The sequence below is a fragment of the Patagioenas fasciata genome, chromosome 2, assembly GCF_037038585.1.
Source record: "Patagioenas fasciata isolate bPatFas1 chromosome 2, bPatFas1.hap1, whole genome shotgun sequence".
NCBI classification, from domain to species: Eukaryota; Metazoa; Chordata; class Aves; order Columbiformes; family Columbidae; genus Patagioenas; species Patagioenas fasciata.
This window is the reverse complement of record NC_092521.1, coordinates 50,232,351-50,245,404: the sequence shown is the minus strand read 5'-3', so window position 1 is coordinate 50,245,404 and position 13,054 is coordinate 50,232,351. Positions and strand designations below refer to the sequence as shown.

Here is a 13,054-nt window from a genome sequence, read left to right as displayed (position 1 = left end):
TAGCCCTTAATGAGAGCCTGCCCTTTAAGTAGGCTATTCAGCTAAATAAAAATAAATATGAACCACATTTTCTTGATGAATAGTGTGCACTATTTTTAAAATAATGAGATTAAGTTATGATCTTGGTGTATTAAAAACACTAATAAAATTATTATAAACAAAACATAATGAAATAAATCCTGAAGGCATGCCTATAAAGGTGATAAATATTTTTGCTGTGGTTCAACAAGCTTGAACCTTCAAATGAAGCTAAAATAGGATACATTCTATTCTTCATTATATCATAATGATTTAATAGTCTAAAACAAATTTTAATAATCCAGTCCATTCAACCCAATTGTAGTTGTTCTCTATAACTAATTTGTGCTAATAAACTCATAATCACATGATTAAAGTAATCAATCATGAAGAATTTTAGGAAAGTTCAAAAATGTTCTGGTATTACTGTTCAACCTCTTTACATGTGAGCTTATGTCCTGTCCTTTTCACACTACATTTAAGTCTTGAACTGCAATAAAATTAAGAAAAAAGAAAGTTTAAATCCAGCTTCAGTAGAATAAGAGGCTTTCATTTCTGTAGATTTCGGTGTGAATGTCAGCATAACACTTGTGGGGAAACCTGTGATCACTGCTGTCCAGGATATAATCAGAAACAGTGGCAACCTGCAACAGCTGGGAGCACAAACATATGTGAACGTAAGTATCCTAAAAGATGCTAGATTTAAAGGAACATTGACAAGTGGGTCAGAATTAGCCGTAGCACACGTATTCGTGGAGCATACACAGCACGTTGCATGTTTTAACACCTTTTTTCTTTACTGAGAAAATTATTTCCATACAGCAATAAGGAACAGATGATGCAGTGAATATTATTTATACTCTGTCTTATTAAACAATGAAAATAGTAATTTGTGTGAGCATATTACCTGAGAATAGTGGAAGCTTTCTTGTAATACATTGAATCAACATTTCTCCCCAGTCCTACCTGTCTGCTGACAGATTGTGGATCCTCACTAGCACAGCAGAGACTATGGGCACCTTGTACAAGTTCACGATTTGCTTCCCCATCACCCAGCCTCTTCTTGTTCAGACTGGAGAGAGATTGCTTAAGGCTCACACTGCATGCAGATGCTTGAGCTGGCCTGTGTTCCCCTGCTGACGGTTGCCCCCACTCACCCCATGTGGACACACAGGCATTCTTGGTGGGGTCTGCTGGCAATTCCACTCTTGCACTCCTTCCTGTGCTTGTAGTTGGGAGTTTGGAGAGATTGAGGTACGCAGGCTGAGTAGTCAAGCTGAAGAAGCCTACTGACCTTTCTCCCACTTCCCCTGTGCTCCATTCTTTTGTTAAAGAGAATGATGGTACGGACTCTCTCTTAGTGGAGCAGTGGGTACTGTTACACATGGGTGTTTTGAATCCTCCTGGCCAGAAAACAGTGAGTGTGGTACAGACGGTGTTGCCATCGATCCAGCTGAACAGGTTGCTGGGCCATCTTGTCTAGACTCTGCTTTTGCCAAGAAAGGTTGGACCAGATGATCCTTGAGGTCCATTCCAACCTGGTGTTGTATGATTCTATGATCTATGTGCACATCTTATTCTGAACAAAGGTATTGGCAGCCTGTATTTTCTTTTGTGTCTAGCCTAATTTATTTTCCTTGTCTGCCGTTGCTGAGAGTAGTGTAGCCACTGGGTACAAACCGTTAACAGGGGAACCTTATTTGAAAGCCAAAGAGATGTACCTATATGATTAGTTCGAGGAACATACAGATGGCTCGTTTAATCAAAACTGCACTACAAAGACTGAGCATTGGGAGGGAGGAAAATGATTGAAATATTTGATAGGAGAGAGACATGTTGGGACACAATTTCTGAACATTATTTGAAACCTCATTTTAATTCTCCTCTTTGAGAGGAAAACATTTTCTGCCAGGAAAGAGATAGACAAAGAAGATAAACATTGTCATGTTTTTTAAAGAATGAGTTTATAGAAGATCATCTGCAAGATTCTGAGCCAAAACCACTTTGCTTCTACCTGACTCTGAAAAAATATCCTTTTTAGTATGGATTGCTCTTAGCACTTTGAGGCGATTTGTTGAGAGCATTTGCCAAATGCAGACCTCTTTTTCTGGCAGCCAGTAGTGAAGGAATTAAAGCAACTTTGTTAAGCTTCCCAGAAATCTGAGGTCCCTCGAGAGAAACTGGTTGAAAGAGGTTGGTGGGAGCTTGTAGGGATAAGCCCAAACTTTTGCTTTTCCCAGTACTGTATGGATCAGCAAATGGCCCAAAGTCGTGAGAAGGTGTTTTGTGAAGTAGAGGGGGTTTCTGTTCTCCTGTGAGAGAAAATATTATTACTATAATCAGAGCAAGTAATCTCCTGTTGTTATTAGAAGATCTACTTGTGAGCTGTACCTCACAGACGGATTGGCCCTAGAGGCAATGAGCTTTTATTTACCTTGTTTTTTGTTTTTGGGTTTTTTTTTAAAGAAAAATCTTCTTTCCTTTTCTGACTTAGTATCATGAACCAGCATCTTATTTTTGCAATGTTTTATTTTCTTGAAGAATTATATGAATAAAAACCACCAAAGATCTTCACAGGCTATCACAACCTGGCCAGAGAACCCAGTCTTGGCCTGTCCGGTTCCTGTCAGCAGACCACAAGTGAACCTGATGGCAAACCTTGTACAAAGCTGTTGGGACAAAGATGTAGAAGAGCTACAGAGAGTGATCCAGTTTCCCTTCTCTTTCTGTATGATCATGTGGCAAGGCACAGTTGTCCCTGAGTTGTGCTCCCAGTTGTGTCAGGTACTTGGAATAGACTTTTTAAGGATTGCTTCCCATATGCTTCCCTCATTGCAAAGAAAGCAGGACCAGGGCCCTTAGCTTCTGTTTTGAGGCACTTGCAGGAACCCATTGCCTTCCAGAGTTACCTTATGCCCTAGTCCGGATGAAGGGAGGGATTTCCCTAAAAATGAAGTCATAGCTTTATAAAGTCAAAACTTCAGGAATTTCCTGGGAAGGTTGCCCTGGAGTGCTGGAATTTAATCTGTAATTAAAAGCTCACCCAGATGCTTGGAAAAGCCTTTTTTGCTTCCTGCATACTTTCAGAAAAAATCCTGTTCCTCTCCAGCGAGGAGAGAATATGTAAGCAGAAAAAAAAAAAAGGTACAAAACCATGGTCTTGCCCTTTGATTTTTTCTGTTTGCTTGCTACTGTGGTTGGTTCCTACTCAGATTTCTATTATAGTTCTGGAAGATTTCAGTGAAGACAGGCAGAACTTTACATGATCAGTGGGAAGATACTAGTTTAAACTAAGATGGGAAGATTATGAGATACACATACCCGATCTCTAGGAAATTAGATATATTATTTTGTGGGTAAATCCATCACCCTTTACTCAACTTTATTTGCAGGAACTATTGAAAGTGTAGAGCTATTTTTCAGGTTAATTCTCTTCTGGAAGCAAAGCACAAGCATTGAGCTGGCTCTGGGATTTATGTTGCCAGGCCTTTTTGCAAAAAGGTAAAACAGCAAAGGTTTTTTGGGATTTAGGTCTCCCACATCAATGTAAGGAGATTGGTGAAGACAGCTGATGCGCATACAAGGCCACAAGGGGATATATTAGTGGATGTATCTCAGATGTTTTCAGTAGGTGAACTTCCTAGACTGAACCATATGAGAGGCTGATGTCCCTGCAAGCAAAACCTCACAGGTATCTATCGATCTTTTCTGACCACTGCAATACCAACATCTGTCAGAAAAAGTTAAAAGTATAGCAGAACATGTATGTAGAGGTGGATTCAGAGCCATTGTGAGTTCAGCTGCTACCTTTATTTGACTTAACAAAAGGGAAAAATAAAGGAGCTAACCATAAACCACCCAAAGTAAAATTTATCACAGCTAAGACTGTAAACAACCATAAACCGGGGAATTTAGTTATCTTAGTCACCTAATTCTATAATTTTCTAGACAATAATAATATATATAATATATAATAATATAATATTATTCATATATAATTAAGAATATATAGAAATAATGATATATATTATAAAAAATATATAATATATATCTTATTATTGTTGTTGTTGTTAGTATTGTTCTTCGGATCATACTTCTTCAAACCGTACTTCTTTTTGAATCCAAAATTTTCAGGAAGTAGAATGAACTCCTACTTAAAAAATATCCATTCAGAAAACAGCAGCTAGGTAAATGCATACATAAGTTTGTTGGTATATTTGTATTATATATATGACAGTTCCTTGGTGTAGGTATTTTTATTTGTGTTTATCTTATTGTTATTATTGTTTATTGTTTATTTTAAATAAAGATTTAGTCTACACAGCTTTAACTCAGATGTATTTTTAGACATGGAAAAGCAGAATAAACATTTGAACATGCTTTTGGTAACTTTTGAAAACTGCTGAGACCATTCTTCTGAAGCTTCCTAGTTCTGCATTTATGCATAAATATATAGTTTTGAGATGGCACAACTGTCGCCTCCTCTGATAAGCCTCGCAGCACATGCTTTCCTCATATCTAGACCCTCTTACCATGTTTCTGCTGTGAAAATCCTGTTGTTGATAGGTAAATATGTGCATCTGAGCATATTCCAAGATACCTGAGAGTATGTATTAAAAAAAAAAATCTGAGCTTCTTTTTCACCTCTGCTTCATTATTGAATTCCAACCTAATAATGAAAACTGACTTGGAATATTACTTTTTCAGCTTGCAATTGCCATGGACATGCCACCGATTGCTACTATGATGCTGATGTTGATCAGCATCGAGAAAGCCTAAACATCCTTGGGCATTATGAAGGTGGAGGAGTCTGCATTAACTGCCAGGTAAAAAAGGTCATTTTGGTCAGTTTAAAGGACATTTGAAGGACATTTGAAGAAGGGCTACTGAAGTGGGACTGTGTCCACACCAATAGTTCAGAGGCTGACCAGTCTAGATAGCTCTGTGTTTCTGGTGTTGCTACTTGTACTCAAAGCAGGGAAAAAGGTGTCTGAAAATAATTTACATCGCGCAGCCTCACTTGTTAATATATAAAAGACACATACAAGTTGTGTTTGTGCTCAGTCCTGTGTGATTCAAATAAAGCCACACAATGCAACAATTAAAACAACTAAAAAAGAAAAAAAAAAATCTATTTCCTGTTATTATGAACTCTGCCATTTCCCTGCTTAACAGAAGGAAGTAAAATTAACCAAATTAAATTCCAGCTCAGGCTAGCTCGTTCCTTACTGCAGTAAAACACAGAGGACTCTTGTTCATCAGCAGGAGTAAAGGAGGGCATAGGCTGTACCAAGAAAGAAGCTTATAGGTATTGAAAGAGCTCACAATTGTAGAAGGGACCTCTGGAAGTCATCTAGACTAGTGCTCCACTCAGACCAAGACTAGGTGCAAAATTATATCGGCTTGCATCAAGAAATGTCCACTTGAGTCTGAAAATTTCTGAGGATGAAGATTACACAGTCTCTAGGTAATTTATTACAGCACTTAATCACTCACGTGGTAAAGCGATTTTTACTACTGTTCAGTAGGAGTTTCTCCAACTGCAACTTGTGACAGTTGGCTTTTATCCTTCTGCTGTGCACATCTGAGAAAAGCTGACTCTATCTTATGTGTAACCCCCCCCTTAGGCATCAGAAAACTGCCATTAGGCGTCCCTACCCTGCCTTGAACCTCTCTTCTCCAAGTGAACCAAAGCCATTCCCTCAGTTTCTCCTTACATGCCACATTCTCCCGCCCCTTAACTGTCTTAGAGACTCAGGTGGATTGAATCAACAGCTGTAAACTTGGAGTCAGAGACTTTATCCTGTATCTGTCATTAATAAACAATCCATTCTTGGAAAGAGAAAGAATGTCTCTCTCTTCCTGAGTAACTTTTGTGCTGCTCTGGCTAATTGCTATCAGGAAAGGCCATACAAGGCTCTGATTAGCTTGGTCTAATCTAGGATTTACCTCTGTTCTGGGCGGGACTGAACCACCTGACCCCCTGAGGTCCCTTACAACCGCTGTGTCTCTGTGATGTGCTCTGTGCGATGTGAGCATCACTCTCCCGAATTTAGCCTCAGGCTTTCCCAGCAGTAGCACAGATCAAGACACTAGAGGAGAGCCCTGGAAGAGCTGGAAGCAGAACCCAAAACTGCTCCTGAAATCAAGACCTCCAACCGTGAGCAGCAGCCCCATTAATATCCTGGTTGCCCTGCTCATGAACTGCATCACCAGCCCCCCGCATTAAATACCAGGTCCCCCCTCACAGCCCTGAATTTCAATGCTCCCTAAGGAGGAACTGAACAGCGAGTGGGAGCTGAGGGCACTCCACTCCTCTCCACTTCCAGTTTCCTGCTTATGAGACTATGAGCTTGCCAAGATGCCTTGTGACCATGAGTTAACTGGTGAATGCCACCTCCGCTGCATGCTCCTGCACCCCCACCGCAGGGGAAAGCTTTGCTGCATGAGTTGAAATACACTCAGGAATGTGTTCACAGGGGATTTATTTATTTTTGCTGTAGTTCAAGTTATTTACGGTAATTTTTCTGTATGCTGAAAATACCTATTTACAGAGGTGCACACTTTTCCAATGGAAATCTGTTTTGTGCTGACCTGACTGATCAGGTGTTGATTAATTTTGATGTTGCCCACCTTAGTCATAGAGTATTGAAAAAAGTAATACATTGTGTGAGGAAAAGTTAATGATGCAGTTGGCTAAACAATGTACACATTATGTTAAGAAAGGAGTATAAAAAGAGATAAATATCATGTAATAGTGAAAACAGGATATTTTCCTAGATTTTTTTTTTGTTAGAATAGCTCTTTTTTATCATGCTTTAAAGACAAAATTCAACTTCTTTATGTGAGAATACAATAATAAAGAAATTTGTAAAGAACAGATGGTTAAAGAACAGCAAATGACAAATGTTGTCTTTTTTTTGCAGTCATATTCCATTTTTTTCCTGTGCTGATCCTTTCTTAGTTGTATATAGAAACAGTGTAAAGGATGTTATTGTATCTTAATTCTTTCAAGTTCCCGTTTTCATCTCATATTCTCCTTTTGGTTTATTTTGCACAGCATAACACAGCTGGTATTAACTGTGAGAAGTGTGCAGAAGGTTACTATCGTCCTTATGGTGTTTCAGTGAGAGCTCCTGATGGCTGTATACGTGAGTCCTTGTCTATTAAATATCTTCTTACGGTAGGAGCTTAGGGCATGGGTTTATTCTTTTTTTTTTTTTGCTATACCCTGGGCATGGGATGCATCTTTTGAGGAGCAAAGAGGAAAGAGTGGCCAAAAGATGTTGGAGAGCAACTGCAAAGGACCTTATTTGTTGCTTTTGACCCTTTTAGACCCTTCTCAACTTATGTATCATGAACCTAAAGCTTCAGGCCAGCAGCAGGACCATAGGAGAAAGGCAGAAAAGGCTGCTGAGGAGACAAGATCAGGAAAACCTGGGGTGCTGCTACACACCCCATGGTGAGGTGGCATGACCTCTAGGAAGCCACTCTCATCTGCTAGTCTTATGGCTTTCCTTCGCTTAGTTCTCTGATGTAAGCATGAGATATCCTATGGCTCTTGGTCGCTTGAAAATTTTATTCTATAGCTCAAAAGGTCAGGAGGATCACTGCTATTTTCAGCAACTAATAAGTAATGCAATAGGATAATTACTAGTATAGCATTTAAAAAAGAAGAACTGAGTATAGGTAGGAGATAAGGGCTGAATTACAAACAGGCTGAAGCAGCCTTGTGACAGGTAGGAGGAAGCTGTGATTTGTCATGTCGGATATTGATATGAATGGGAAGTCAACAGAGCTGTGGTGTGCTGCCTTAATGTTGCATGTGATGTGTAAGGGAAGGTGGTTGAAGCGTGGTGCTCATCCTAGAGCACGGCGAGAGATGAGCAGAAACCACAGAAAACAGTGTTTCTGTAGTGCTGTGGAGTAATTACATGCAACTTTCTGAATTGAAAAAAGTTAAACACTCTAAGAAAATAGTATAGGTCTTGCTTCTAAGGGATATCACAAATATTAATTGGTGACATAAAGTACTTGGAAAATACGTTACAGTATGCAAATTTCATTCTTAAATAATGAGGCATTCACAACTGCGAATGAAGCACTATTATAATGTCATTGTGCACTGCCGTGAACGGGAAATTAATTCTTTTCAAAAAACCACCTAATTGCTGATACTTACTTAGCCTGCAGCTGTAACTCGGAGCATGCAGAGGGCTGTGAGGAAGGGTCTGGCCGATGCTTCTGTAAGCAGAATTTCCAGGGAGAAAACTGTGAACGCTGTGCTGATGGATTCTATGAGTATCCATTTTGTATCCGTAAGTATACGCACAAAAATACCACTTTTCCAGTACTTTAACCGTGCATTAAAGAATTAGCTTGACTTGGTTAAAACATCTGGCATTTCAGCTTCACATGTTTACACATTCTGATAAATCAATTGTCATAATACTGATGAGAGTCTGGTTTATTTTACAAAATGGTAGTTTCTTGAACATCAAATAGATTGTGCTGCATTCTCACAGTTCTGAGTTCCTTTAAAACATCTTCGTCGAGGCTACAGCCTGTCTTTCATTAAGTCATGAACTCCAGTCCTAAAGCCCTGGACAAATTGTTTCAACATGTCTTGGGGTCTTTAGGTATAAAGAAGTGGAACATGACTGTAGTGAGAAAGATGGAATAAAAGGGTTATGTGTTTTTCCTGTAACCTCCTAGGATTTGGAACTTGCAACCCTGATAAACAAAGCTTGTGGGCTGCCAGCGGCTTCTAAAATAATAAAAAAATAATTCTAAAACAAAGCCTGTGTAATTTTGGAAACATTCTCCTGGCACAGCATAGAGCTCTCAGCCATGCTCTTTTATTTTTGCTGGACTGTGAATAGGTGCAGATATGTTGTGAAAGGAAGGCTTCCAGTTTGTTTCAGGTTTTTTAAGAAGTGATTGAAGAAGTGGTTAAGAAGTGTTTGTAAATCCAGAAAAAATAAACATATTAGAAAAAAAGATGTGGCACTAATACTGAGTTCTTGGTGCTGATTGACAATGATAGCAGAATGCTAATTAATGCTATTGATTAATTGAAAATCAGATTTTTACTTTAAAATAAAGAGATTAAAAGTATGTATTGGGAATTCAGCAAATAAAACGCTTTCCCCATAAACAAATTGTATATAAAACAGCTGAGGAAAAAGTAACATCAGGATCATGTTTGCTGCGTAAAAGCTTGTGTTTCCATGATCAGATTCTAAAAATGTATCAGTGAGAATGCTTTATGCCCTCAGGAGAAGCATGTTTCTGACAACTGATAAAACAGGTGTTGTTCTGGGGCAAGATTTGAGGTCTGACTAAAGCAGAGATACCATGATAAAAATGGAAGAAGAGGGAAATCAATACAAAACAAAGGGGAAAAAAGAGTATAAAAAATGAAATGTTGTTTGAATTCAATGGCTGTGATAGAATAAATCTCTGTACAGTTCACTCTAGATTATCACATCTCATTTATCCTCTGGTTTGTAATGCAACATTTTTAAGTAAGTTCAGCTCAGGTAGACCTTGGTCTAAAATCCACTGGTGTTGGTAGTGCTTAAACTTAGGATCCCATCTTAATCGAGGAAAGTGTGTTGGGGTGTCTTTCCCATGCCTAATCTGGAGGCTTCTCAAATAAAAACTGTCCTTACAGTTCAGGTAAGGAGTGATAGCAACACATAGCAGGAGATGGACCTTCAACTGGAAGCAAGGAGTGTGAAATAAATATGGAGCTCCTTAGATAGCTCTCATAACACCATCTGACATGAGAAAACTTTCTGTACAAAAGGATAAAGAGGAGGGAAGCAAATTAGTAGCATTTGTAAATGGTGTCTGACCTTTCATACTGGTCTTTTGGGAAGAGATGTTTGCACCTGAATTGGAGAGCAAAAGTAAAATGTTTCTTATCCTGTTCCTAGCTGAAAGGACACTAAACTGAAGTTGTTCTTATGGTCATGTGACTGTCTACTGACAGGAGATGACTTCATGGTTTGTGGTGATTTTTAGTGAAATAACTGTGTCTGTTTCAAATATACTTCATTATTTCTTTTCTTTTAAAGGTATTCCTGTATATCCTTTTACTTCTCCAAATCCAAGAGATGCTATGGCTGGTGACATAATTGGCAAGTTCTCGGTGTTTTGGTTTTTTTTTTCCTCGCATTTCACTGTTTCGACCTGTGTCGCTATTTTTCACTGTTTCAGTGGTGCCTGCTCTTTCGTGGAGATTTATGTAGTAATTTTACCACTGTTGGTATTTATCTTTCAGAGAACATTTGTTCTTGCCAGTTCATCGTATTGTCATGTTTGTACTGAACAGTTTAGTAGGCTAGCTTCACAAAGAATTATGGATCAAAATAAGTTTGACCAGCCTCCGGCAAACAACTGCGGAAGAGGCTGACCATCTTGTTTGGTGCTCTTATGAACAGATCCATCACGATGTTCTGACATGTACAACTTGTCAGCTGCTTTGCAGTGTAAATCTCCTTCTTAAAGACTACCTGGCCTCTGTTTCTGGACAGTCCTCTTGCACCTGGCAAATTGTGCATTGCCCTTGGCAGTGAAGAACTTTGATTTCTAAGAGAGCTACATATTTCTCATTTAGCCCCCTGCAAAGCTGCCTGAAATCTGTATGATTCCCTCAGTGGGCTTCTATTTTTTAGTATGTCTTGTTATACTGCAGAATGGAGACATCATCACAGCTAGCACTTAGTCATATATGTACTTGTAATTCATATCAGGATTAATAACCTTAAAAACCCTCAAAACCTTTTTTATATCCTAAAGTGAACATACTTCCTCTTAATTTCTACTGGTTTTCGTAGAAGTAAAGTTTATGCTGACAAATGAAAAAGTGTTTTCTTCTGTGAATGTAGTAGATGCTTAGATATAAGCAGATAGTACAAATCCATGTATGTATTTACAAGTCCCAATTGTTTTCTTGAAAGTGTCTGCAGTTGCCATCACAGCCCGCAAATCCTCAGTCTCCTGTACCACTTATATCCTTCATACGGCATCCACAATAATTGCCCTGGTAGCCATATCCTGTTCTCTCACATATTTTTTAAAAGGAAAAAGAAAGAAAACTCTGAAGAAAAATGAATAAATATAAACAGGAGAAAACAGATCTTGAGCTATTTACATTTCCAACAAGTAGCATCTGAGTCTGAAGGCATAAGAAAGGCAGCTGCCTCTAAGCAGAGGCTTCTGTGTAGAAGTTGTAAATTTGTGCTGGCAGACTAAACATGATTACAGATTATTATTTTTTTAAATGAGACTTGTATGTAAGGGTCATGCAAATAGTTTTGTCAGTTCAAGAGAAATAATTGCTAAGCAATGATCTGCTTTTCTTGCAAACATAAGAGGAGCTGCATGATTTTATGCACTAACTTTGTTCCTTTTTTTCTTTTCCTTTCTTCTTGTAACTAGAAGGTGGCTGCAAACCAGGATATTTTGGCCCCCAGTGTCTACGTAAGTGCCATAGTTTATCCGATGCTTGGAGCCTGTGCTCGGTGTAAATGCCAGCCTTCGGCTTCCAAGTGAAATAGGAACTTTAAGATCATAATATCGCAAATATTTTCTTTACAAATGTACTCTTCAGCGTGCCAGTGCCACGGTGCAGGAGTGCTGGATGGTGACTGTGATGGAAATAGTGGACAGTGCAGATGTAGAATTGGATTTTGGGGGCTTTCCTGCGACACCTGTGCAACTGGATATTTTCATTACCCCTTCTGCCAGGGTAAGACAAATGTTCCCTTTTTGCAAAATTCAAAATGCAGACTTGAGGGATGAAGTTCTTTTGCCGAGGAGGTGTGTTCATAGGGGAGAAAGAATATAGGGTATTGCTGAGTCCTGGTGTATGCACTTTCTGTACAGCATAGCAATATTTACATAGAACATGATTTACTTTCTTCTCTCTCATTATTTTTGGTTGCTGGCTATAGTAGTCCTCTTCCTTTTGGGCTTACGTACTTGTTTACATCCAATGAATAGACAGCAGAATCCTTTGTGCCCTTACAAAGACAATTATATTGTGTTACCAAAATTCACTGAAATCAAAGAAGAAGACGACTGTGATGAGGGGACATTTCAATCTAAAAACGTCTGTATTTCCTTGATTGCTGTCTAATGTCAGATGCAGCTGTCAGACTCCAGTTTGGAGTTGGATTTAGTAACATTGATGAAACTTAGAATATGTTTGGGAGCATTTATTTTACTTATCCTTGGTTGGTTTTTCTTCTTTTTTTTTTTTTTTAACTGTGTTTAATTTGACTTTGCAACCTCACTTTGATACACCAAGCAGCCCTTTCAAATAAATACAAGAAAACTGACTATTTTTAAACTTTATTAGCTATCTCTATACTGTCTTTTTAGGCATTGTATTAACCCCTGCCACTTGAGATTGTAAATCAAAACCATACACTGTTTCATTTTAGTCTTAAAAAAAGATGTAACTATTTTCAATAATTGTCATACCACTTGGCATCGATAAATCAGACTCTGAAGGGGGACAAGCTACGTGTAGTGCTGCAACACTGATATTGAACCAAGTAGTTACTTTCAGCCAGATTCCTTTGCTCTTTCATTAATGTTTCCCGTGATGCTGATTTTTTTTTTTCATTTAAAGAAAAATAAAAGAAGACAGCCTATGCAGAGGCTGTGTCTGAAATGTCTCTTCTCATTTGCAGTGTGTGAATGTAATTTGGCGGGTACCCAGCCCGAAGTCTGTGACTTTCTTGGGAGGTGTCTCTGTCGCTCTGGGGTAGCTGGACTTCAGTGTGACAGCTGTCAGCCTGGCCACCACTCTTTCCCTGCCTGCCAAGGTAAGGCTGCTGATTGCATGTGCAGCATCAAACAGGGCCTCGAACAGGCAGGCTGAAGTGCTTTTCAAGTACTGTTTTTGCCATGGCTGAAGCAATGTTCATAGCAGTAAATGGGCCAGTGACTCTTGTTCTCTACAGTGAAATTCTCATATATTCTCATTCTCCAAGCACTACTTCCAGGCATCTTTCCATAG

The 13,054-nt window shown here is 38.9% G+C and overlaps 1 protein-coding gene across 3 annotated transcripts in view; it reads left to right on the top strand.

Annotated features, from left to right (window-relative positions):
• Positions 1-13,054, top strand: part of LAMA3 (laminin subunit alpha 3) — a 119,484-nt gene that overhangs the window by 23,826 nt on the left and 82,604 nt on the right. For all 3 annotated transcript variants that reach the window (XM_071804181.1, XM_071804180.1, XM_071804182.1), the window contains exons 7-14: positions 580-695; positions 4,726-4,844; positions 7,079-7,169; positions 8,205-8,336; positions 10,101-10,163; positions 11,467-11,508; positions 11,639-11,776; positions 12,726-12,860. In XM_071804181.1, coding sequence (XP_071660282.1) covers positions 580-695; positions 4,726-4,844; positions 7,079-7,169; positions 8,205-8,336; positions 10,101-10,163; positions 11,467-11,508; positions 11,639-11,776; positions 12,726-12,860 — 836 coding nt within the window. The remainder of the gene's footprint in view (positions 1-579; positions 696-4,725; positions 4,845-7,078; positions 7,170-8,204; positions 8,337-10,100; positions 10,164-11,466; positions 11,509-11,638; positions 11,777-12,725; positions 12,861-13,054) is intronic.